This window comes from Sebastes umbrosus, chromosome 10, assembly GCF_015220745.1.
Source record: "Sebastes umbrosus isolate fSebUmb1 chromosome 10, fSebUmb1.pri, whole genome shotgun sequence".
NCBI classification, from domain to species: Eukaryota; Metazoa; Chordata; class Actinopteri; order Perciformes; family Sebastidae; genus Sebastes; species Sebastes umbrosus.
In genome coordinates this window covers 7513044-7539116 of record NC_051278.1, presented here as the reverse complement: position 1 = coordinate 7539116, position 26073 = coordinate 7513044, and the positions used below count along the sequence as shown (strand labels likewise).

Genomic DNA, 26073 nt, shown 5'->3' with positions numbered 1-26073 from the left:
TATTCATGACAAAAGCAACAGTTTAAATATATATATATATATATATGTACGTGCAAATTAACTGCACAAAAAAACACCCCCAGTGCAGCTACTTTATCTTTATTCAATATGTACATAAAGTGATAAAAAGTCATTACTTTCCCATGTCTCACTTTACTCTCTCTCACCTCCTCATTTCTTTGTAATAAGTAATAATTAAAGTAAATCAATATTGTCTTTGAGAACCTGTTGGTCTCCATCCATCTAAACTGTTTGCGTGGGTGTGACTGTATAGTATAGTAGATTGTACAGGTGTACAGTACATAATAAAAGCACCACTGAGTGCATCATTTGCATAATTATATAATAGAGGTGATTAGAGCCCTAGAGCTGATGAGGAGAGCTGATGAGGTGACGGATAGCGCCGGTAATGACGTACCTCTTCTGTGCAGTGGCGGCGCAGTCACCTCGTCTCCATCTGCACCCTGTGGAGGAGCACACAACAGGAGCCGTGTTTACTGTCAGTGGGTCTTTTGGAGGATTTGTGTCAACACAAATGGGATGGTGTGTGTGACAGAGTGATGTCACTCGAGCTGAGTGTTATTGTTACAGTTTGGGTCGGTTGTTTAAGTCCCGTACTGGGGAATAAAAATATACTGCAAATAGTTTCACTGTTGTTAATCATACTCTGGTCTACAATATATATTTCCACACACTGAGCCGGTATTGTTTATCTAATGACTCCGCATTACACCTGTAATTAAAGATGCAATCAGTAATACTTTACCGTCTCTTTGCTAAAAAATATCATAAGCCTTTTGAAATATGCCCAAGACAATTTTACAGAGCGCAAAGGGACATCTTCAAAATGTTTGACTCTTTTCACCCAAAACTTTGAGATATTTGGGAGTTTTGAAGGACAATTTACAACAATATAAAACAACTGAGGAGCTGGAAAACAGAATGTTTCGCATTTTGTCTTAAAAATGACAAATTCATCAAAATTGTAGATTCAATTTCATGTTGATTATCTAACCAATTAACCCATTTGTGCCCGGAACTGAAATCTTTAATTGCCTTTGGTGGAAGTGTTCTCTAGTGGGGGCTTGCCTCAGCACAAATTGTGGAGACATTTGCAAAATTCAGATTCAAAATTAAATTTAAAATTGTGATCATACTATATCTAGTCTTTGGGCACATGGTGGGACTACTGTTTTTTCAATAGACTCCATATATCCTCCTTATATTGTAAGAAAAAACAATAGTCCCATGTGCCCAGAGACAAGATGATAGTATGATAAGATAATGGCTGTATCTCAGAAACTACAAGGAGAACAATCAAGTATTTGGTATCTATGAACTCACAACAAGTTGAATATGAAAGATATGCACACATATGCAGTGTAAAATAACATATAACATGGAAAACATTTACAGAGTTTTTCCTCATTTAAAAAAATAAATAAATTCAAAATTCTGACTTTGACTATTAATAAAAGTGTAATTTTTCATATGATCCAAAAATGTCAAAGTTGTACTGTTAGATACTCGCTCAAAGTATGTCCGTACCAAATTTCAAGACATTTGACCAATCAGAACTAATGTTGTGGCATTTTTTTCTTATCATACTAAATACAGTCTTTGGGCACAAATGGTTTCAACTGTTGGTTTCAGCACTACTGTTGAGATTTCAAGTCTTCTTCTGTGAATACTGTAATGTCCCAGGCTTCATGAACTAGTCATCCTGTGCTCCAGGGTGCAGCGATTGATATGGTGCAATAACAGTATATTTACACTTCTGCTGTGATTCCCACCCTTAGTTCACAGGTGTGCACACAGCTGTATATGTTGTATGAGTGTGTCATTATCTGTAACTACTGTATTGTGTGTGTGTTTTGTATGAGTGTGTGACCTCTTGTCTGTGTCGCAGCTGCAGCGTCAGGTCTCCCAGTATCTGGCTCAGAGTGGCTCGCACCGCCGTGTTGATGCTGCGTTGGTGACAGCTGGACACGTAGGTCTCGATGCACACCTGCAAACAAACACGATTACATCCGTCAGTGTGTGTGATCGTTCTTATGTCTGAGTCACAAAAGCAGATCAGGTCATGACGCACAGTCCCAAGAGAGCATCACTGAACTCTCAGGGAGATTTAAGGGAGATTTCCATGGCGTCACAGGTTACCGCGGTTACAAGGCTAATGAGATGGGAGGAGGGGGATCTTCCATCCAGATTAGAAGGTCACAGAGTAAACGCTGTGGAAGGTAAAACTGAGAGATAGCCATATATAACCTGTGCTTTTCAGTGGATGCTTTTATCAAAAGTGCCTTGCAGTATCCGGAGAGTATGGTATGTTTTGAGCACACATGGTCCCAGTGGGAAGGGAAACAGCAGGAGTGTTAGTGCCTCACTCTGCACATTCAGGCAGTAAATGCACACACACACACACACACACACACACACAAACACACATACAAAGACACACACAATGCTCAGTCCCAACAGGATCTCTTGTTGTCAGTATCAGTGATTTGAAAGCATTCTTTTAATTTTACAATGATTGGCTAAATGTCGTGAGGATTTGGCTCAACTGCAAATGCTGGGATTGATTATTATTTGGTCAACACTGCTAAGTCCAAGAGGGATTGTTCAACACCACAAATCCTTACCGAGGTAAACCGGAGGGCGGTTTAAGGGAAGAAGTACAGAGTCAACGCATTCTCACTCTTAACTCTTCAAATACCACCGCTTGGTCAGTGCCCCTCTGCATCAGCGACCAACGCCTCTTGGGTTACTTTTGGACGAACCAGGGACGGCGTGAAAATATAATAAATGAGATTTATTTCACTAATTACCAGAGGTTTGTTATATCCTCTGAGGATGGAGGAGCTGAGAACTAACAGGGTCTGCCTCACGTAGAGCTCCACACAAAGACCATCTGCTAATTACATTCAGATTTTAAGTCTTGGCAGCCTCAGGGATGTTTTACACCACCTGTGCCTAAACAATGAAAGATCAATACATTTTGCATCATTAGGCTTCCAGATGCAGCGTGTGTGTGTGTGTGTGTGTGTGTGTGTGTGTGTGCCTGAGTTGAACAAGAGAGTAAGCGCCTCCTGCTGCCTCCCAAAATTAAAAACTTCTTCTAGCTCCAGCAGTTTTACCACTTGCAGACAATCAATGTAACTGATTTTTTTGTTTTTATAGCTGCAGTTTAGTGTAAGTATATGACTGTAATTAAGGTTTAATATTTTTTATTTTAAACCTACAAAATATGAGATTATGTAACTGGAGTTACGGACAAGAGGGTTTACTTGTCTGATGGTCTAGAGGCTGGGATCATGGGTGTTTAGAGAGGGAAGTAAATAACAATACATTCATTTACAAAATGTTCAAAAGCTAACATTGAGGGCATACAATTTGGGATTTTTATTAAAAGATAAATATTGGTGTGTGTGTGTGTATGTGTCAACTCGCTGTTGGAGAGAAGAGAGAGCAGAGAGCGTAGCTGGAATCCGTTTATCGATACCACAGAAAATGAGGATTGAAACGGTTTCAAATATTCAGTATCGATATGTATTGATACTTCAATATATCTAACAAGACTACAGCCACATGATTAATTTTATTTCCATCTGTGCATTTATTATCCACTGGATGTCAGTATGCTGTTCAATTTGTATTATTATATTTCAGCTAAGCACGTGTTAAATGTAAAATATGTAAACTTAGAAACAGACAAAAGATAACAGCGCTAATGGGAAAAAGAAAAGCCTGCAGCTGTAACACTCATCACCTGTGAGTGGCACAAATGATAAAATGACCGCAGCTATTACTTTCTTTGCCCTGTAGGTGGCGATAACGCCCTGTAATGACAATAGACTGTATGTAAATATGGACAACGCGTCTCCACTTCCTCCCACTGTACAGAAGTGAAGCCATAATATCCCGGATACGGGAGCTGCAATCTTGAGATTTTGAAGCCCGAGTCTGCGCAGTAGTCATCGGGGAGTTTGAGCCGCGGTATCGAGGCTGAGCACGGTCAGCGAGAGAGACTCACAGCTGCCAATCATGACGTCTCAGCGCCTTTTATAGCATCAAATAACTAATTAAAACCAAACTTATCAGAAAAATAAACACTTGAACAAACAGTATATCTATGTGATAAGAACCTAAAATGACATCTTTGGGAAAAATGTATTTGACGTGTACTTTGACTTTTTAGTCTGGCCCATGTCCCATCCGCTAACATGGAGGGGGCGACCTATACTGCAGCCAGCCACCAGGGGGGGCGATCCAGATGTTTTGGCTTCACTTTTGGGGAGCTGTCATGTCGTCCATCTTTACATACAGTCTATGGTAATGACTTTCCTGTCCTCTGGGTGGTGCAGGCTGGAAGTTGAACTGCATTGTGCATTTGTTAAACTCAATTGTAGGTGACAGGAATGATCTCCGAGGGTCCAGATTATATTTCATGAAACCGATATGACGGTATTAAAGTATGAGAAAGTATTAACCGACAGCTCTTGGTGGTTGAAACGGAATAAATCCCTCAGCGCTGCCAACTGTACTGAGCCTCACTGTTTGTATGGGATGTTACTGATAATGGAGCGATGTTGACAACCTCTCCAGCCACCCTGAGTTATGACCCAACGCAAACAGAAACACACACACACACACACACACCAGATGGCTGGCCCTGGCAGCGCTCAGCCCATTAACACAACATGTTGACCAGGTTTTTATGAGCTGTTAATGGACGTCAACATACAGGAGCTGCTGCTGCGGCTGAGGGAAGTGATGTTACAGGAAAACACTCGACAGATAACACTCTGCAATATGTGAGTTTTGGCATTTGGGTTTATGTTTGGAGATAACAGGTAGCTGGTTGTTGGTCAGGTGGCAGGTCTGCACATTAATGACTAGGACTGGGCAATAGGCTATGGCAAAAATCTGACTAAGAGGGGGCAGCCCTAATATTTTTTTTGCCATGACTCTGGGTCTGCTTTGGATTTCACCGTAACTGTTGACTACAGCTGCCGTTCTTCACCAAGGAGCAAGTTACAAACCTATAGAGCCATCTTTCAAGCCTACATGTGATACTCAACACCTGGAGTATCCTTTAAGGTCGTGCAGAGCCTCCGAAAATCTTCTGAAATCCAAAGACAAGAGAGCTACAGAGGAAGATTATCACCTGAGGTTCAACTGGCTGTAGAGTCGAAGTCCACACATGAAACTGGTATTTTGCCAGAAACTATTCCTCCCCTTTATTGGTTTTAAACGTGTAGGTTGGTTGTTTGACAATGTCTCACCACCACAGTGGACCTAATAAAAATAAAATTATCTTTCAAAGCTGCATGCAGCTATACATGATTCACCCTGCAGGACAGAGAGACTTGATTAATAGCTGTATGACAGTATGCTTTTACAGTGACAAGCTTATTTTTAGTTCAGTGTAGAATTTAACCTGTTGAATGTCGTAGCAGTGCAACCACTCTGAATGATGTGCTGCACATTATCAGGCAGCATTGCACATTCATTACTTATCCAAACAAATAATCTTTACATTGTTCACTTCTAGGAACAATACTGAACAATAATCAAAGCGAGGAGAGGGCTAGCATCTTTACTCTCGACCAGTGGGCTACCTCTGGGTCTGAGAAGTGAAGCCAATGCTGAAGTGCCTTACACCTGCATTATTTCTAATAGCCAGCAGGGGGTGACTCCTCTGGTTGCAAAAAGAAGTCTGATTGTATAGAAGTCTATGAGAAAATGAGCCTACTTCTCACTTGATTTATTACCTCAGTAAACATTGTAAACATGAGTTTATGGTCTCAATCTCTAGTTTAAAGTCTTCTGCAATAGAGCATGATGTTCATTTAGTAAATTATGGTCCCATTTAGAGTCAAATAGACCATAAAGCAGGGGATGCTGTAGGGCGTAGCTATCTTGTGATTGACAGGTCGCTACCACGGAGTTGTCCGGTCTGAGAGTTGTCCGGGTTTTTTTCATCTTACAACTTTAACTCTTTCACAATGTGTTTTCAGTTCTTTAAAGATAATTGAAACATTTTGGTTGCCTAAAAATGTCTTTTTCAGCGTTCGGTTGTACTTAGCTCCACCCTCTCGCTTCTGGTTGCAAAAAAACAAGATGGCGACGGCCAAAATGCCAAACTCTAGGCCTCAAAACGGCAGTCCCCTACCCAATAGGTGACGTCACAGTGACTACGTCCACTTTTTATATACAGTCTATGGTGTCGACAAACACTGCCAGTAAGAAAAGCTTTTCCCAGAGTTCAATTTCATGTTTATTAAAACGTATTGTATGTTAATATATTAATCAGATTTTTAAGTTGAATCTTGATAGCTAATCCATATTTAGGTGGCACCAACCTCAGCTGACGGTAGGTCCAGTATGTCACAGGCTTGTTTTGTTATATAAATATCTCCCTTCATCTCAAAAGTCTCTGGTGTTCTTGTTTGTATATTCCAAAACCAGCTGATCCTCATGCCTGTGTGTGTGTGTGTGTGTGTGTGTGTGTGTGTGTGTGTGTGTGTGTGTGTGTGCGTGTGTGTGTGTGTGTGTGTGTGTGTGTGTGTGTGTGTGCAGAACCACTCATCTCAACTTTCTGAATAATTGATATTACAGCATGAGACAAGGCCTTTTGGTGAGCAGGGACGGAGCAAAGTTTCACCTTTAAAAATAGATTGAGCTCATGTACTGCTTTGCTTTGCCAAAAGTTCACTGTCCTTAAAAAAACTAAAAAAAACACAGGAGCGATGCAGTCTGTCATTAGTACGGTCTGGAAGAGTCCAATCAATACTGTGACCATGAAAGAATCTATGCCTCATTTGTGCTCCGTCTCCATTTAAAAGTAAAGAACTGCACAGACGACAGTGCAGCTAAATGTAAGACGATGGTTACTACGATTTAGCTTTTAAAACACAACTTGAGGGTTGATCTGTATACGTATATCCATATGTCTCATATTCATTGTATTTAGTCCTAGTTTAGTATATCTAGTCCGTCTAATCACATAAAATAAGTCATTTGGGGGATGCAAACAGTCACATCACATCTATGATGAAAACAAACAGAAACCTAAATGGATAAACCCTCGGCTATTTCTCAAACACAGCTGGCTCCAACATTCCCAACAGCAGCTGAACAAGGAATCTAAAATATTCATTTGTGCATATTGCTGATTAGTTTTGCTGAAACAAAAAGAAAGTTACATGTTACATGTAAAATGTCAAATATCTGATGTGCTTCAAAGAGACTCGGGCTGTCCTACCTCAGCGATCCGGAGGATGGAGTCTCCATTAATGTCAAAGTTTGGTGAGTAGGTGATACACAGCAGGACCTGCACACAGGTGACAGAAACACTGGTTTATGCTTTCTGAAATAGAGTGAAGTCGGTGATGAATGTGTCTATCGTTCTTTATACAATGGGAGAGATAACTTTAAACAGCTCAGGGAAAAGGACTTTAATTAACGTAACCAAATCATAAACACTGTGACAAAGTTAGTCCTAATTAAGTTGAACATAAAAGCTAGAAAAGACACAAAGCATCATGAGGTGACTTTTTTTCTGAAGACGCCAAATTACAGGAAACCATCAATGAAAAAGCTGCAGTGCAGGCAAAATGTTCTTCACAGAGCTATTCATCTGCCAAGCATATTTATATGCCTTTACTCATTTTAATATAGGCCTACTGCAGACAGAGTGTGCACAGTGCGATATGGTGCAGAACAATAAAAATAAACATTTATAAAATACATACTAGTTCATATTCTATATATAGAATTTATTTAGGAACTAAGATGAGGAATTGGGAGCAAAACAGTGTTGGCACATCTCCAGTTTTTACCTTCATGACCTCCACCTGCAGGTCTTCATGGAGGGATGGGGTGACTCTGATGGCCTCCAACATCTGGCTGAGCAGCTGTTTCTCCAGGACCTCCATCTCCACCTCCACGCCGACTCCACCCACAAACCTGTCCTCACACAGGAGCTTCTGATGGGACAAACACAGAGGGAAGAGAGGTTCAAGGAGCAGACATCAGCTGCTGTATAAAAACACCCGATACCTAATTTTCTGTAGTACCACTACACAACAAAAAATTGCACTTGTTTGCAGAGTAGTGTAATTTGTAATTTTCATTTTTAAATTTCCCAATTTTTCAGTGTTTGCAGCCTGTCTAAGTGGTAAAACATCTGATGTTTGGGGAGGTTTAAAGCGAGACTGTAGTGGTACCAATAGGTTCATGTTAAATACTTAAACATGTGTAACAGCAGAATCATAAAAGCCAGCATTGTAGCAACAAAACCTTTGAGTGTATTGAGTTGAACCAGGATGCATTGTATTGATTTTCAATTGTAAGATTAAATATTTCTTCTTTTAAATTAGGTCGTTGCAAACCACAGGTCCAATGCAGAACCAGATAAATAAAATGAAGGAGTCATCAAATAAAATAATCTTGATAGTTCTGCTGTAAGTTACAGTACCTGCATTCCAGTCAGCGCCGCCTGTCCCAGTTTGGTGTTTTTAGCCTCCAGAGCCATCTGTAGAGGCAGCAGACAGCGCTCTCTGGAAGCACACCAGCAAAAACACAAACAGGTTACAACCTAAACTTTATTACAATCGTCACATTCATACAGGTACACACATGTGATTTGACCTCTGTATTTAACCCATCCTGAGCATTCTTAGGAGCATTGAGCTGCTGTGAAGCAACCGGGGAGCAACTTGGGGTTCAGTTTTTCACTCAAGGACACTTCGACATGCGGACAGTCGGAGCTGGGGATCAAACCGGCAACCTTGTGATTAAAAGGACGACGAGCTCTATCCCCTGAGCCACAGCCGCCCCAACTACAGTATTGCAGTAAAGTTATAGAATCTTAAAAAATATTTATAAACCACTCTCCTTCGCTTTCCATATTTGTCATTCATCTCCTTATCATTCTGAATTTAATCCAGCCACGATCAAACTAAAGGTAAACAGATGGGAGTGGCTGATATTTGCATGAATACAACCAGGTGACATGCAATACAAGCATTGCAAAACAAAGTGATATATATATATATATATATATATATATATATAAATGCGAGCCTGTTTTTCATCCTGTTGCTTATGTGAAATAGGCTCGGGCTCTTCTCATTTCTCAATTGTGTGCCTCCTCGTCTCCTCGCTCCTCCGACTTGTGAAATCAATCTCAGCGCTCCTAATTACTAAAATACATATCTGGGAGCAAGACGGCTTGCCAGAGGAGCTATAAGCAAGGATACATCGGTGTATCCTTTCCGGAAGTGTTTTCGGCACCCCTGAGATATAAAAGAGGCGTGACACACAGCTGGAATAATCTCAAACCATGGCAGGACTCTACAAGTGTAACTTTTTTTCTATTTTCATTCATAAGTTGTAGTTATTTAAGATGACCAAATCCGCACTCAAACTTTCTGCTCTCAACCGTTTGATAGTGCCTTTTAAGGCTTCTAACCGCATTACTTAATGACATTTCATCTTGATATCACTCGTGTTTTTATCTTGAATTAGAAAACACGCCGTCTGACAGAGATCATAAAATACAGCGGTATAACAAAACAATGGACGGCTGATGCAGCTGTGCCACACAGTCATATTTAATTGGCGTCACTTTAAAAGGACGGCTCCGAAGCAAGGAGGTCTCATTTTGTCAAATGTCCGTTGCATCGACTCCTCTGTCCTCACGTCTCCCATGGGCAGGACTAAGACGCGAGGAGAGGAGGCAAGGAAAGGAACTGAGGCTGTACAAACTGGGAAATGAGAAAGGCCTTAAGTCTTCCTCCATGACCCTACATCCCATGGTGTCTGATACAGTATACATTAAACCCAGTCAAACTGCAGCCAGCAGGAAATGTTTAAGCTGCTGTTGTCCTAACAGGAAGTGAGATTTTGGAGGACTGAGGGGGAAACAGATCAGCAGAATATGAGAAGGTCTCAGTCTTGACCTCCATCATGAACTCCGGATCCTCGTCCCTCCCGCCTGCTCTTAGTGATACTGTACTTCAAGTTCAGAATATCAAATCACAGCTGAGGGGCAAACGATGAACGTGAGCTTTTGTCCTCTTGACTTCACATTTCATCGACCACAGAGCTTCTCACATCAGGGTCTTATATGTTTTTAACGTACAGGGAGAATGGAAGATTGTGTCTGTGTCTCTTTAACATGCTCATCTCTCCTTGTTCTGAAAGGGTCATCATGCTCCACTGGTGCTAGACGCTACTTTGTTCAAATGTGCTCTTCCACTCTGACATGGAAGAAACCTACTGTGTTTTGTAAATATGGTACACTTGAGGTTATCTTAAACACAGAGTCAGATTTCTAGTAATAATAGACGATAGATGAAAAACAGTCAATATCTGTTTATTGAGTTTACAAGACGGAGAGGCTATTTCTGCCTCGATCCACACAGACACAGATATGTCACTGCTGACTCTGTGAGAGGACTCAAGATGCAGTCAAGCAGTCGGTGTGTTTGGGCTGTTCATGCCTACAAAGACTGAGAACGCGTGATAACACGCCACAAGCTAAAGGATTTAAAACGTTTTCGACAACGTCAAATTGAAGCATTTCAAATTCTGCAGGGACACCAAAACCATAAGAGTAGTGTACCGAATGTAAAAAAACAGAAATGAGGAACGTTAAAGGTAATCTGTTGCCTTTAATGTTGCTTGTTGACTTCATGTTACATCGTGCTCCTCATAATTTTGTCCTGTTCGTTCTTTACAATTTGCTTTTAATTCTAGACGCTCAGTGATGGTATCTGGTAGGAAGCTACAGACACAGTACGGACTAGCATTTTGTTTTTAGCTCTGACCCATTGCTCAGAAAATATTACAGTGGAAAAAAGGCCACTCACAAGGTGTTTTTGCCTGTAATAAGTAGAACAAACCGGCCAACGGAACAAGGGAAAAATCACTTGGTAAGATTTTATGAAATAAAATTGAATATTTAGGCCTTTCAAGATAAAAAGAAACCTTGAAATTAGCTAGAAAAACTCATGTTGAGCTATATTTCACTAGTATTAGGAAGTGTTGTATATCATAATAAGCCTGTAATACTAAAAGTAGTATTTTTTAATTAGGATATTCAAGATGGATTGTCTAAAAACAAGTCCCTATATCTCACTGAAATGTTACTAGTTAGGTGATTGTGTCTTATATTATGTGTTATGAGATATTTCGACTAATAGTTAGACAAATATACTTGGTACGATATTGCATTTTTGCAGGATTTGCATTATAAATAACTTAAATAGGTTGTCGCAGGCTAAGCTTTAAAGCTAGAGTGAAGATACCATATGAAACTAGAAGATCCAATGAATCCATTGGTACCAACCATGTCATAGTAACTTGTTGGGAAGTGGGCTTAATAAAAAAACAAAATTATGATACATTTTGGCGAGGAAAAACTGGCATGGACATTTTCAAAGGGGTCATAGTCAAGTCAGCACACTGACACACTGACAACTGTTGTTGCCTGTTGGGCTGCAGTTTGCCATGTTATGATTTGAGCGTATTTTTAACGCTAAATGCAGTACCTGTGAGGGTTTCTGTACAATATCTGTAATTTTTTTGTGTTGTTAATTAATTTCCAATAATGTATATATGCATACATTTGCATAAAGCAGCATATTTGTCCACTCCCATGTTGATAAAAGTATTAAATACAAATTTCCCTTTAAGGTACATTTTGAACAGATAAAAAAATGTGTGATTAATGACGATTAACTATGGACAATCATGCGATTAATCACGATTAAATATTTTTATTGATTGACAGCCCTACAAATAAGTTCTCTCACTTAAAAATGTAATTTCTTAGTAACCACATCCTTACTGTCATAAAAACCTAACACACAGTGTAGGACAGAGTCAGTTACGTAACCCAGCAACTGTGTTTGATTTTTCTTTCCCCATTCCTTAAATCTTTCTTTGTCTCGTTTCCTGCTGCACATTCGCTCGCTCTCTACCTCCCTCTCATTATTTGTAGTTGGTTGAGTCAACGTGCTCCGCTGCTGATAGCAGGCTACTGGGCTTCATCTCTGAGCTGTCACAACTACAGCGGTTCAAATGGACTGCAAGGAGCCACGGTTGGCTCGGTACCCAGCAGTTCCCAACAGTTTCACTGAGATCGGATCACTTTTTATGAGCCAGAAAGCCACAAGGAAAACAACACACAATTACAGTATCTAGCCTCAAATGACACAAAGAAATCCGAAAAAAGGAAACATATTAATCTGGAAAAGAAATCTCAAAGTCCACAGCATAACGAATACAACTTAAAAAGACCCATTTATCATCTCAGAAATGTTCATAAAACCACCAAATCCAATGTTTTTGATGAAAGAATGAATACAAAAAGAGAGATAACTGGTTGCTCTGTGTACTCAACCGTAAAAACGTGTCGGGCGCTCTTGGAAAATAGGGAAAAAAATCCGGATAGACAGGAAGGCAATCCAGGCACTCCAAAATATTAAAATGAGTAGCAAACGAGGAGGGGAATATATTAAAAAGCCTTTATTATATTGGCTAAATCATTAAAAAGCCAACATGTTTCGACCACTGTAGGTCTTCCTCAGGGCTTAAAACAAACTGGCAAAGCAGATGTGGCCTCACCTATATGGTATCGACAACCAATGGCAGGCAATCACATGATCGCCATGATACTAAAAAGAAAATATCATGAAGAAAAAACACAGTAAAAAAAATGATTTATATACATCATCAATGAAAAGTACTCCAAGGTTTTAAGCTGTATGACCAGCCGATTATTGTGTTCATAGTTATTTTAACCAAAAACACAATGTTTTTCCCTAAACTTCAGTGTTTTTTTTTTTGCCTAAACCTAAAGAAGTATTTTTGTTTGTGTTCAAAAGGTGACTTTCATTCAGTTTTACAACATGTTAGGACGTGTTGCTTTTAAGTTTCACTTTCACTTTTACAACGTAGTAGGCGTTGTAGGCCCCTAATGACCCACATCTATGGTGCTTGTAGCGACTGAACACCTATTTCACGGCCTGATAACATTCAAATTGGGTGGTAAGACAAACATGGAAGCCTATACAGAGAAAAGGAACAATATATACATTTTACTTATTTTACAGAAAGCATGGAAAGTCTATATCCTAGTTAAGACCAAGATACTTTAAGGCATCCAATCGATGGATCCAAAAAGTCTCCCCCTGGTAAAGTCTTTGTAAGCTGTCTCCAATAACATTCCTTTTCAAGGTAGTTATATATTCTTTCAATCAAAACTATCATTATTCTGTCAGTCAAGGACGTTTCATAGCAACTATCCTTCAGAGAGAACCATCGTTTTATCCTGTTATGTATGAGTAGGTGTCCTCTTTGTTTGGGCAGCTGGGAGCCCATTTTGTAACAACAGGCTTGAAGTCTCTTTTGCTTTAGACAGAGTAGCACACTGACTGAGGACCATCGCACTACATTACAGGACATTATCATCAATATTTAATCCAATAATCCCTAATAAAACAACAGAGGTTATTGAATGAATAATTCATAATGTGTTGAGCTGCAACAGCATCCAAAATTTATCACATCTTCATCCCAATCCACCGGCCACCAGCAGCAGCCCTCCATTCACTTTAGAGTTTAACATGTTATACATTCAAAATCAACTTTTTTAACCAGAACACTTGAAAGACAGAGTAAGCTTCAATGCCCATACACAAGAATATTTCCAAAAAATATTCCTACAATGGACCATGATAATATAGGAGTTTTACAAAAGGAAATAGTGAACCCAGCTTCTGGCAAACGTACAGTATTGGAGGTCCGCTGCTTTTTGGCTACAGTCACTGTGAACAGCTGTCTGCATTTGTAAATGTCCAGTTTGATTTTCTTAGCATGATTTAATGGACATGAATAGTATTAAAGGGGGCGAACTCAACAATAAGAACACCTGTGACATCTAATATAATCCAAAACAGCAGGACAGCAACAAATCCTACCAGCTCCTAAAGCTCTGTTTTTGTTAGTGGGCAACCTCCGGGTCTAAAAAGTGAAGCCAATGCAGAAGTGTCTTAAACTTGCATTCTTTCTAATAGCCAGCAGGGGGCGACTCCTAAGGCTGCAAAAAGAAGTCTGATTGTATAGAAGTCTATGAGAAAATGAGCCTACTTCTCACTTGATTTATTACCTCAGTAAACATGAATTTTCTGGTCTCAATCGCTGGTTTCAAGTCTTCTTCAATACAGCATGATGTTCATTTAGTAAATTATGGTCCAATTTAGAGTTAAATAAACCCTAAAGCAGGGGATGCTTTAGGGCGTGGCTACCTTTCGATTGACATGTCGCTACCATAGAGTTGTCCAGTCTGGGAGTCGTTTGTGTTTTCATCTTAGAACTTTAATCCTTCCACAGTGTGTTTTCAGTTCATGAAAGTTAATTATAACATTTTTGGTGGCCTAAAAATGTCCATCCTCTCGTGTTACTTCTGGTTGCAAAAAAACAAGATGGTGACGGCCAAAATGCCAAATTCGAGGCTTCAAAGCGGCAGTCCACAAATCAATGGGTGACGTCACGGTGACTACGTCCCCTTCTTATGTACAGTCTATGGTTTTTGTGTACATACAGAGTTTTAGATTCAGCTCTGTGGTCATTTTTTGAGATCTTGCACTGCAGTTTGTGGAAAGTGTGAGTGCAAATTGGATTTTTAATAAATCCATCCAACAAAAACGTAGGTGAAAATCAGATGATAAAACTGCAATTGGCAGTGCAGCCACTACTGCTAATTGTGTCTTTGATTTACTTTGAGGAACTCTGGCACATGATCAACAGCTTCTGGTCTTTTTCTCTCTATTAGTAGTTCTCTTTTATGAGGTGTGCTCATCCACAAGGGGACCTCATTTACTACTACTACTACGACTACTACGACTACTACTACTACTACTACTACTACTACTACTGTCCCCCTTAACTTGTAAAGTCACCACTTCTTCGACAAATTTCAATTTCACAAAGTTTATATCTGTTTCAGGGCTGTTGTGTCTCTGATTCCAGCTTCTTAAATGTGAATATTTCCTGAATATCTGAATATCTTTGATGACATTTGAGGACGTCATCTCTGGCTTTGGGAAACACTGATCGACATTTTTCACCATTTTCAGACATTTTATAGACCAAACAACTAATTGATTAATCGAGAAAATAATCAACACATTAATCGACATTGAAAATAATCGTTAGTTGCAGCCCTATTCCTATATTCTGTGGCAATTATACTGTAGTGGTGTGTTTAAACTGAGTGATGTGTAACACTGATGCTTAAAGACACACTGTCTGAACTCAGTGTTTAAATTCAATATTTGCATTATCATCCCAGGAACAATTTGATCATTCAAATTAATTCAAATTATACACAGTGTGTTTAATAGAGGTGTGCAAGCCGCGTGGCTCAGAGAGGAACACTTTGAATATTTGATTATCCCTGTATCTGCAGTAAATGCTCAGGCTGTACAGTACGTGTAGCTGCAAGGCAAAGATAACCTGTCTTACCACTTAATTAGAGCATTTCATGGTCTAACAAACCTTCGGCAGCTCTTAACGTTTCTTGTTTACGTTCTGTTAAGCTTGCTGTTTTTTTGCCACAGCGACTATAACAAGTCTGGAATTCATGCCTTCAAAGCTTTGAACTGAACTGAACTGAAATGAGCTGAACTGAGTTGAAATGAAATTGAATCTGTGTTGTTTAACTTACCGAAGTTGTGAAGGGGAAATCTTGGCTGATCCATTCTGAGACTCCAGAGTTTCTGCAATTTAATGGAACAAAGAAAAGGAAACACTGTGATTAATAATGTTCATAGAGTTGAAGGATAAAGCTGGTAATACTGTATATTTTCTTATCTCAACATTGACATGTTCCCTTATGGTCATAAGCACTGTAGTTTATTTTGACTCAATCAAACATACACCTTCCTGCTGACAGAAATACTCAATACCTAATGTAGATCCATTCGCCACTGTTTGAGTAGTTTGTAAAAACTACAGTGCCCAGCTGTTTAAGGAAATTGTTGCAGATGTATGCAGAGTAACTCCAACCCTGATATTTTTCATCCTGGACCCTATTTTGTCATGTTTTGTGTCTGTGTGACTAATGGGGACAACATATTTACAATTGAACCAGTATTGATGGAGAACGCTGCAGACGGCAGCCGCTAAATGGGCTGTAATGTAATCAATTGGGGCAACCTGGCACCGTCAATGTACGTCCACTAAAAGTGCTTGTTTTTGCCACTGACGGGCTCAGATTATTATTACAAGTGTCTGACAACATTATGGAAAGGACCCTACAGAGGAATAAAACCTTTTTCTTATTTTTCGCTTCATGTTTGTTATTGTGTCATGTGACTTGGTTTCGGAAGGGACAACGGTGGAAACGTGAGTGAGAGTGGAGAGAGGAGGGCCACAGGACACCGTTATTGTCAGAGTTTGTTGTGTTGGAGTACAGAAAGCGTAGCTTAGTTTTATCGAAAAGATTTTCAATGTCATGGCTGAATATTTAGATGGTTTCGACCATGTGGATGCGACGCGAGATTTCAGAGAAAGGCTTCTCTGAGCGAGACACACAATAACACACAGACCGGACCAAGTGAAAAGTAAGAAAAATGTTTAATTTCTCTGTAGGGTTCTTTCCATAATGTTGTCAGACATTTATAATAACAATGTGACCCTGTCAATGGCAAAAACAAGCACTTTTAGTGGACGTAAACTGACGGTGCCAGGTTGCCCCAAATTATGATATTACAGCTCTTTTAGCGGCTGCTAAAAGTGTTGTCCCCATTACTGGGTTAGACACAAAAACAAGGAAAAATAGTGTCCAGGTTGAAAAATACCAAAGTTATCCTTTAAGCTAGATATCAAACAGCTTGTTAAAAGTAACGCTGTGCAGCATTTAAAGTGAACAGTACATCTCACGCTGAAATTACCTCAGAGAAGTGTCACCATGATTTCATACTTTTTAACTAACAAGGGACAAAGTACTGCAATTTTCCTCGTACAAACTTGAAATAAGAGACTTGCTGACATCTCTAAAACACAGCATAAACCTCCCGTTACTCTGCACAGGTTGTCATGTTGCTTTCAGTACGTGATTCAAGGTTTAGTGTACACTAGCCTTGCCCTTATAATTGCCATACACATGTCCTGTGTCTGTGTGTCTAAGGTGGTGCTCGCTCGGGACGTTTGACATCCTTCACATCACTTCAGAGACAACTATGAGCTGCTGTTACGGGCGTGTCTGTAAAACCTGATGAACACATTAATCAGAGGGCAAACATAACTGAAATATATTGCATGGGTCTATTTTGTCACAACGGAGACCTCGATTTATACATACACCTTGTATTTTTGTGTGTGTATGCAGGCACATGCATGGTTCCAGCCTGCAGTCCACTTTGTCCATGCCCTATTAAGTTTAAACATGCCCCTGCAGTGTGTGTGCATTAATTCAGTGTGTTGATGATTGTGCCTTCATCAGCACAATCTGAACCCATGCTCTACTTGCTGTGTCACAGTGTTTCACCTGCTGCCACCAAAAGGTCAGGCCGGCCCGTCTTGCCTTTTAATACTAATAATATCCCCACTGACGTCAGTGGAAATTGCTTTTTCCGCATGCTTAAACAGTGTTTAATACATTTTCTTTGAGATTGTTTCCAACCAATTTACTGTCATGTGTTCCGAGTGCTGTTTCAGAGACTTTTCTGCCTCGCTGAGGAGTGAACTTCTGGGGAAAGCACTGAACTGTGCAGACGGGCAGTAATGATACTCTAAGTCTAAGTCATGGTACTGAGAATCATTTTAATTGCGACAACCCTTTTAGCAGGGTAAAAGAGGACTAGTGAGTCAGCAAAAACATCAGTATTGATGATTCTTTATGCTGTTGTTTTTAAAAAAAAGGCCGACAGCATCACGTCTTCTTTAAAAGCACTGACTATATAAATACTATCGAGTGAGCTGTGCTATGCATGATGTCATCATATGACTGCCTGTGAGACAGCTATTATCACAGCCTCTTATAAATTATATATTATACATAAAGCTCCAAGCTCTCCATTTAGAAATCCTTATTGTACATATTCCTGTACGGAACTGCCTATCTGTGGTACTCAGCAGTATTGTTATAGTGATCTTACTGTGCTTTATATCGTTTTTATATTCTCTGTGATCATTGTTCATGTGGCGGACTATTGTCACAGTAGACTGAGGTATGTATACAGTTTATCGAGGTTAGTGCATACTTGCTGATGAAATGTATACCTTCAAATACCACTTAAGGCACATTTAAACAAATTAGGTGAAACATAGCCATGCAATTAGGAAATGTACGGGAATTTAAAGTTGTGTTTAGATGAATGGCAAAAAATGAATATATTTGTAAGTTGTTTGTCCACATGTACTACAACAGGGGTTCCCAAACTTCTCCAAACAAATTAGACCACGGATCCCCATTTGATAAGATTTTGTCCCAGGGTCCCCCACCTGATAGGATATTTGCTTTTGGATGTTTTATTACAGAAAGTGTATGAAACTCATAATCAAAATAGTCATACATTCTGTCACTATGTTACTTAAGGATGGAATTATACTGAAAATAAATGATTCCCCTTTTTGCTGGGAGTCCCCTGGAAGCCTTTCAAGGACCCCACTTTGAAAACCACTGCACTACAAGATAGATAGATAGATAGATAGATAGATAGATAGATAGATAGATAGATAGATAGATAGATAGATAGATAGTAACTTTCTTGAAATTCAAGTTTCCAGCATCACAGTTCCACAGTGCAAAACATGTCAGTAAAAAGGCAGTAAAAAAAGTTAGTAGTGTAAAGGTCAAAGTACAAAAAAATATACCAGATATAAAAATACAAGGAGATGAAGAAAAGAGTTAAAACTGAGTATAGTGCAGGGTAACTCCAATAGCTTAGTCTATGAAAGTGCACTGTATGCATTATTATCTGTCCTGCAGACCGTCCTATACAAGTCACTAAAGGAAATATATATTTACGGCCTCTCAATAAACTGAGCAGTTTAAAGTGTAAACTGAAAGTCTGCTGGAAGGGTGCATTTATGTGCCATCTTGCATATAGGAAAATTGGAAGTTATTGTGATGTTGCACAATCAGATTTTAAAAAAAAACTGTCTCCAAAGAACTGGATGAGTTTGAAAAGGTTTAATTTGCAGCTGATCTCGTTGATCCCAAAGAGCAAGAACCTTAAAAACAGCAGGTGCAGCTTTTATTTGCATGATGGAGCTGCCCACCAGCACATGGATAGTGAAATCCCCTCCACCCCACTATCAGTTTTATAAAATATTGATCAGACAGCTGCAGCTGATTCAGAAAGAGTCCTCACTAAGACCAAGAAAGTGGATCATATCAGTCCAGTTCTGAGGTCTCTACACTGGCTCCCTGTCTCTCAGAGAATTGGTTTAAAAAAATTCCTGCTGGTTTACAAAGCACTAAACGGTTTAGGGCCAAAATACATTTCTGATCTTCTGCTATGTTATGAACCATCCAGACCTCTCAGGTCATCTGGATCAGGTCTGCTTGGTGACCCCCAGAGTCAGAACTAAACATGCAGAAGCAGCGTTCAGTTTTTATGCACCAAATATTTGGAACAAGCTCCCAGGAAACTGCAGGACCGCTCCAACTCTGAGTTCTTTTAGATCAAAGCTTAAAGGGACTGTTTGTAACTTTTTACACGTATAAATCTACCGGGTCGGTTTCCCATGCGCGCTTGCATATGCGCCCTCGCGTTTGGCTGGAGTCTCCTCGCCTGCTTGCCTTCACTCACACACCCCGCGCGTTCTCGCTATCTCGCTCCACCTCACATTCATGCGCGCACACTACACACTGCAGAAGAGTTAGTAGCTCTGAGAATATCTAGTGAATGTACAGTGGACGTTTGTGCATAAATAAATGCTGCAGCTCCTCCAGACCAACAGAGGTTTCCCGTGTCTTGTGAAGTGACGGGGCTCCGCAGCGAGAAACGTTATCGACCGGTTGCCGGTGTCTCCCTCCGGCTGCGGTCGGAGACGATAACGTTTCTCTTGAAAAGCCAACACTAGGATCAGCATTGATTCATGGAGAGACCTTCGTCTGGTCAGCTAACATTACTGCCAAGCAGGTGAAATATAGAGTGATATTGTGGTTTTAGCTGACGTGTGTCGCCTCACTGTTTTGAGTGATGCTCGGTCATGTCTATTTAGAGCGAGCACAAGCGTGAGCCCGACGCTGACTTTCGTTGACTTAACGGCCACAGGTGTCGCTGTTAACAAGCATTTCTGATTCTTACAAACAGTCCCTTTAAAACTTTCCTGTTTGCTGCTGCCTTTTATTAAACCAGATAATGATCTTATACTGCACTAGAGCTTTTACTCTTGTGTGTTATACTCTATTTAGCTTCTATCCTATAGCTTTTATTTTTAGCTTGTTTTTATTTTCTAATCTTTAATGTTTTTATAACTGTTTTAATTATGTCTTAATGTTTTTTTGCACTTTTTGTCGCAATGTTATGTAAAGCACTTTGAATTGCCCTGTTGCTGGAATGTGCTATACAAATAAAGCTGCCTTGCCTTGCCTTGTGGTAGAATGCCTTAAATAAATTTGAGAGAAACACGGATTTTCCATAAAAAATGTCATGGTTTCTTGCAGTATTTCTATACCACCGTTTAGGCCTGTGGGATTAGTGCAGCTGCTCCATGTTTCCTAAAAAGCTAGCAGGTGAACACAGTCTGCAGATCCCCCCCATGCATCCATCCATGCATCCATGAAATCCCCTCCTGGAGCCTGAGAGCCAGAGAGCCTGGAGGTGGGTGGGTAGATGTTGTGCACTCACCCCGGGCGTAGACGCAGGCGTCGCGGATCGCTTTGTGTTTGTGTCCGGACGCGTCTTTCTGCAGCTTTCGCAGGATTTCCTCCATGCTGATGCTGGCTCCGAAAGAAACAAGCGGCTCTGCAACCTCAAAGATGCTGGCTGGGTTGTTTGTGTACGTTTGTCTGTGGTATTTTTAAGGATGCAGCAGTGACAGCATCCCTGCTGACCCCCCCTTATAATAAAGGCGATGATTCATTCCCAGAGAGCAGCCAATGATGTCAGGCCAAGCCGTCAATCCTCTGAAGGTGCAAGGAGGAAGGAAGATTTCTGTTGCATAAATCCACCGCTATGGCATCCAGGAAGATCATCCGACATCTGACATATATAATCAATATAAATTGTCCCCCATCCAGCGGTGGATAGATACAATGTATAAACGCCCTTCTCTCATCTTCCGTCAAGTCATTTATTCCTCCGTGTTTTTTAAATCCGTTCCAGTTGATACTTTGAGTTCTTCCCGGTGTCCAGATCCGGTTCCTTTCTATCCCTCAAATCCAGCTGCTTTGCACGCCAGGAGCTGTTCTGCTGAAAAAGGAGGATTTCTCTCAAACCAGGCAACACAGTATTTACACTGTTTCCCAGTGGGAGAGCTTGAAACTGTGGCAAGGATCAGTGGAGGCACTGGAATGGGATTTACTGGACAGGTGGAGGAAGCTCAGTTAGTGATGGGAATTCCGGCTTTTTTTAGTGAGCCAGATCATTTGGCTCAGCTCACCAAGAAGAGCCGGCTCTTTGGAATCCCAAACGGCTCTTCATTTTATAATTCAGCCAAATTTAGAGCTGTTTATACCTATGATTAGTATGTGTGCACATATATCACTTAAAGGGACTGTTTGTAACTTTTTAAGCGTATAAATGTACCGGGTCGGGACACATGCGCGCTCGCATATGCACGCTCGCGTGTGGCCGGAGCCTCTCCTCCTCGGCCTGCTTGCCTTCACTCACACCGCGCGCGTTCTCGCTCCACCTCTAGACGTGAACGCACGCTCACTACACACTGCAGGAGAGTTGGTTTAGCTCTGAGAATATCTAGTGAATGTACAGTGGACGTTTGTGCAGAAATAAATGCTGCAGCTCCTCCAGACCAACAGAGGTTTCCCGTGTCTTGTGAAGTGACGGGGCTCCGCAGCGAGAAACGTTATCAGCGGGGCTGAGGCAGGAAGAGAAACGTTACCGTCTCCGACCGGGTGCCGGTGTCTCCCTGCGGGCGCGCTCGGTGACGATAATGTTTCTCTTCCTGCTTCAGCCAGCAGGAAAAGCCAACACCAGGATCAGCATTGATTCATGGAGAGACCTTCGTCTGGTCAGCTAACATTACTGCCAAGCAGCTGAAATATAGAGTGATATTGTGGTTTTAGCTGACGTGTGTTTTGAGCGATGCTTGCTCATGTCTATTTAGAGCGAGGCAACGCGAGCCCGATGCTGACTTTCGTTGACTTCACGGCCACAGGTGTCGCTGTTAAGAAGCATTTCTGAAAGTTACAAATAGTCCCTTTAAATTATTCAATATAATTATACTAATCCTTATAATTTCCAGAATACCATAATTTGACATGCTGCTTCGTTTCCGACTGTCACTCATCTCACCTGCTATTCGCGCACCGCACTCCTCTCTCTTTCTCTCCTCCTCTCCCTCCTGCTCTGTAGACCGTCAGCGCGCCGCCCTCCCTGCTTGATGGTGTATGATCCTTGTCTGTCATCACCTGATTGGTGGCACGGACGTCATTAACACAACATTCAGTCACAGTCAGTGCATGGAGTGACCGTGGCGCGGAGAAGATCGTCCTATCATTCTGCCTTGAATTAAGTAAAGAAAAAACGGCTCTCAGACGGGAGCCGGCTCTTATCGTTCACTTAAAAGAGCCGGCTCTTTGAACCGGCTCGTTCGTAACCTACACATCACTAAAACTCAGACCAGCTGCCTTTTCACACCAAGCAAAGATCATTTTACATAAATAAAAATGTTGTGTTTTTTATTTATTTCCTATTTTAAAGTGAAATTCATATCTCTTCAGATTACTGGCGCCGAATCGGGAAGCTAACTGCATGCTAACATGCTAACCCTCCTGTTACTATCATAACATTAGCACAACGTTAGATACTAGTCTTGAAACTGCATAAAAATAAAAAATAACATGATATGGCTGTAAAGTATTGATATTACAAAGGTTAAATTATCATATTGAGTAAATGTAATAGTGTCACTTACCAGGTGATTCAGGAATGACACTTGACCGTTCAGTTGGGTCATTTTGTCCAGTCTTTTATAAGATATGGACAATAATTTACTCCGATTCTGTCTGACAACAAGGACTCTATAGATATATAAGGCACTTTTGTACGTAAATTTGTCCTATTAAAAACCGCGCTTTCCTAGCATACCTGACACACCTGTGCTTTCCCTACAGTCAATATGTCTGTTTTCATTGCCATGCTGTTGCCAGGGAAACAGCTTCAAGTTTACTTCCTCTCAGCTACTGTATAAACAACCATTAAGGTTGAGTCCGAAATTCCACACTAACATGCTATTTAGTGCAACAACACAGTATGTGAGATATTTTTAGTATCTCCAAAACTTTCATATGAAACCAATAGTACGCAAATTGCATACTTTTTTTGGTGAAATATTACTTTTTTTTTTTTTATTGAAGATAATTAATTATGTAATAATTGGGTAATTAATGTTTGTAAATTAATTCATTTACAAACATTAAGGCATTGTAATCTAAACTCAATACTTCTAACATACTAGTCACAATTGGATAGGAAAGATAACTTAAATTATAAAAAAAAAAAATATAATAACAAAAATAAAAGAGGGTAGAAAATAATTAAAGGAACAAAAAAATAAATAAATAAATAAATAATAAGACTGCACTCTTCCATAGTAACTCTAGGGGTCATCATCATATATGTTCAGTTCTTCATGAGCTCTGTGGAGAGACTTTGCATGTTGTCCTTTCATTAGTCTTAAAGCACTGAGATGATTGTCCACAAGGTTGCTTTTGAAAACGGAAAATAGAGGTTTCTTTTTCATCCGTTTGGATGCATGGATGAAAAAATTTGCCAGCAGTATCAGATTTTTCAATATCAAGTCACTCTTAATGTCCTTCGTGTTGATACCAAACACAATATTTTCTCTTGTGAGAGGAGCAAGTAGTTGGATTTTGGTTGACAGCCAGTCCTGCAAATCTTCCCAGAATGACAGAGAATATATACAGTGGAAAAACAGATGATCAGTAGTTTCAATCTCAGTCTCACAAAAATTGCAGTTATTGTGATCAACATTAAATCTCTTAGCAATTCATTAGATGGATAAATATTAGACATTACTTTGAAATGGACTTCTTTTGTCTTAGGGCTTACAGGGTAAGTGATGTATTTAGATCTCCATTTCTTAATGTCTTAGTCTGAAAATAGTTGGATGATGTGGTTTCTGTTTGATCGTATTGGGTACAGTATGTCGGTCAGGTGATTACGTAACAATTTGTTTGAGTTTATCACTTTATTATACTGGGCACGTGTGCAAACTATATTATATTTTGAGTAGAAGCTTTCCCAGAACAGCAAGTATCCCTGATCATTCATTAGATGCATTATTGACCACATATTTTTATCCATCCAATGCTGTAAGTAGAGAGATATACCATTACATAACACAAATCTGTTGTTCCAGATGGGGGTTTGGTGTGGGGGTGAAATTGTGTGTGTACATGAGTTTCCAGCATAACAAAACTTGTTTGTGAAATAAGGACAGTTTGACTGGCAATTTTTCAATCTGAAAGTCACATTTAAGAACAAACTCAATAACACCCATTTTTTTGCCATGCGGTAGTGATGACAACGTTCATAACAGACGGTGACGGACAGCTCTGTTACATCAATAACGCTTCAATTTAACTCTAAGTGTAAGATTTAACTTTGCTAGGTTTAATGTATATATTTATCTATTTGAATTAGTTTACACTTTGATTCTCACAAAAAAAGCAGTTTTGGTCACATGAGGTTGGCACGGGTTACCATGGTTACACGTCTCCAACCGGCAAGCAGGCTCTCAGGAAGTGACGACATAAATTACAGCTCAGTGCGTCTGAAAAGATACATACTGATTCAAGATTCAAGATTCAAGATTCAAGATGTTTATTGTCACGCTGATTATACAAGTACAATCGTGTGAAAGGCTTTTTGCTGGGAAGCTCCTTTAAAAATAATAAGTTATATTACAATTATAAAAGGAAATACTTTGTACAAGGCATATTAAGAACATATATTTATTTATTTATTTGCACATATATAAAACTGCACAAAATCAAGTCAATGAAAAAAAAAAACACGAAATGTGTCAGGGGATATATACATATCAGGAAGTAAGAATGTACATATATAAGAAATACTTTGTACAAGGCATATTAAGAATATATACAGTATATACAGTATAAGATATATGATTGAGGTATTGCACTTGTTTATTGCACTTTTTGTGTGAGAAGGTGTCGTATGAATTATCTATTTAAAAGTCTGACGGCCTCGGGGGAAAAAACTGTTCCTCAGTCTGCTGGTGAGAGTCCTGGGGGCAGGAGGGAGAACAGGCTGTTGTGGGGGTGGGTGTTGTCCTTAATGACCCTCAGGAATTCCTGAGGCCCCGCTGGGTGTACAGCTCCTGCAGGCTGGGCAGCTCGCACCCGGTGATGTGTTGAGCCGAGCGCACCACTCTTCTCCGGCGCCTCACGGTCCACGTTGGTGCAGTTGCCGTACCAGGCCGTGAAGCAGTCTGTCAGGAGGTTCTCTATGGTACCCCGGTAGAAGTCCCTAAAGATTTGTGGTTTCAGTCTAAAAGTCTTTAAGTGCATCAGAGCGTACAGTCTCTGCTGGGCCTTCCAGACTACAGCGGTGGTGTGGGTGACCCATGTCAAGTTCTTATTGATGTTGACACCCAGGTATTTAAAGGTGTCATGTGTCCACCCTCTCCACCGCTGTGCCGTTGATGGGGACTGGGGGATGAGGGTACTGCTAGAAAATGTCCTTATACTTTTACAAAACCCTGGTACTGTTTATCAACCTTTCATTTCAGAAGATTGTGAGGAAAATATTTAAAATGGAGGTACTAATACAGTGAGAGAGAAGTGCTCTAAAAAACATATTAGGAACACAC

General features: G+C 40.2%; 1 protein-coding gene across 1 annotated transcript in view; it reads right to left on the bottom strand.

The window, feature by feature from the left end:
- The window catches only part of arfgef3 (ARFGEF family member 3), a 58265-nt gene extending 34920 nt beyond the window's left edge, over positions 1–23345 (bottom strand). The window contains exons 1-8 of the mRNA XM_037782825.1: positions 23131–23345; positions 20883–21446; positions 15746–15797; positions 8486–8567; positions 7848–7994; positions 7271–7339; positions 1892–2008; positions 419–464 (exon numbers count right to left, since the gene is read on the bottom strand). Of these exons, the coding sequence (XP_037638753.1) occupies positions 419–464; positions 1892–2008; positions 7271–7339; positions 7848–7994; positions 8486–8567; positions 15746–15797; positions 20883–20967 (598 nt within the window). The 5' untranslated portion in view covers positions 20968–21446; positions 23131–23345. The remainder of the gene's footprint in view (positions 1–418; positions 465–1891; positions 2009–7270; positions 7340–7847; positions 7995–8485; positions 8568–15745; positions 15798–20882; positions 21447–23130) is intronic.
- Positions 23346–26073: the final 2728 nt, after the last annotated feature.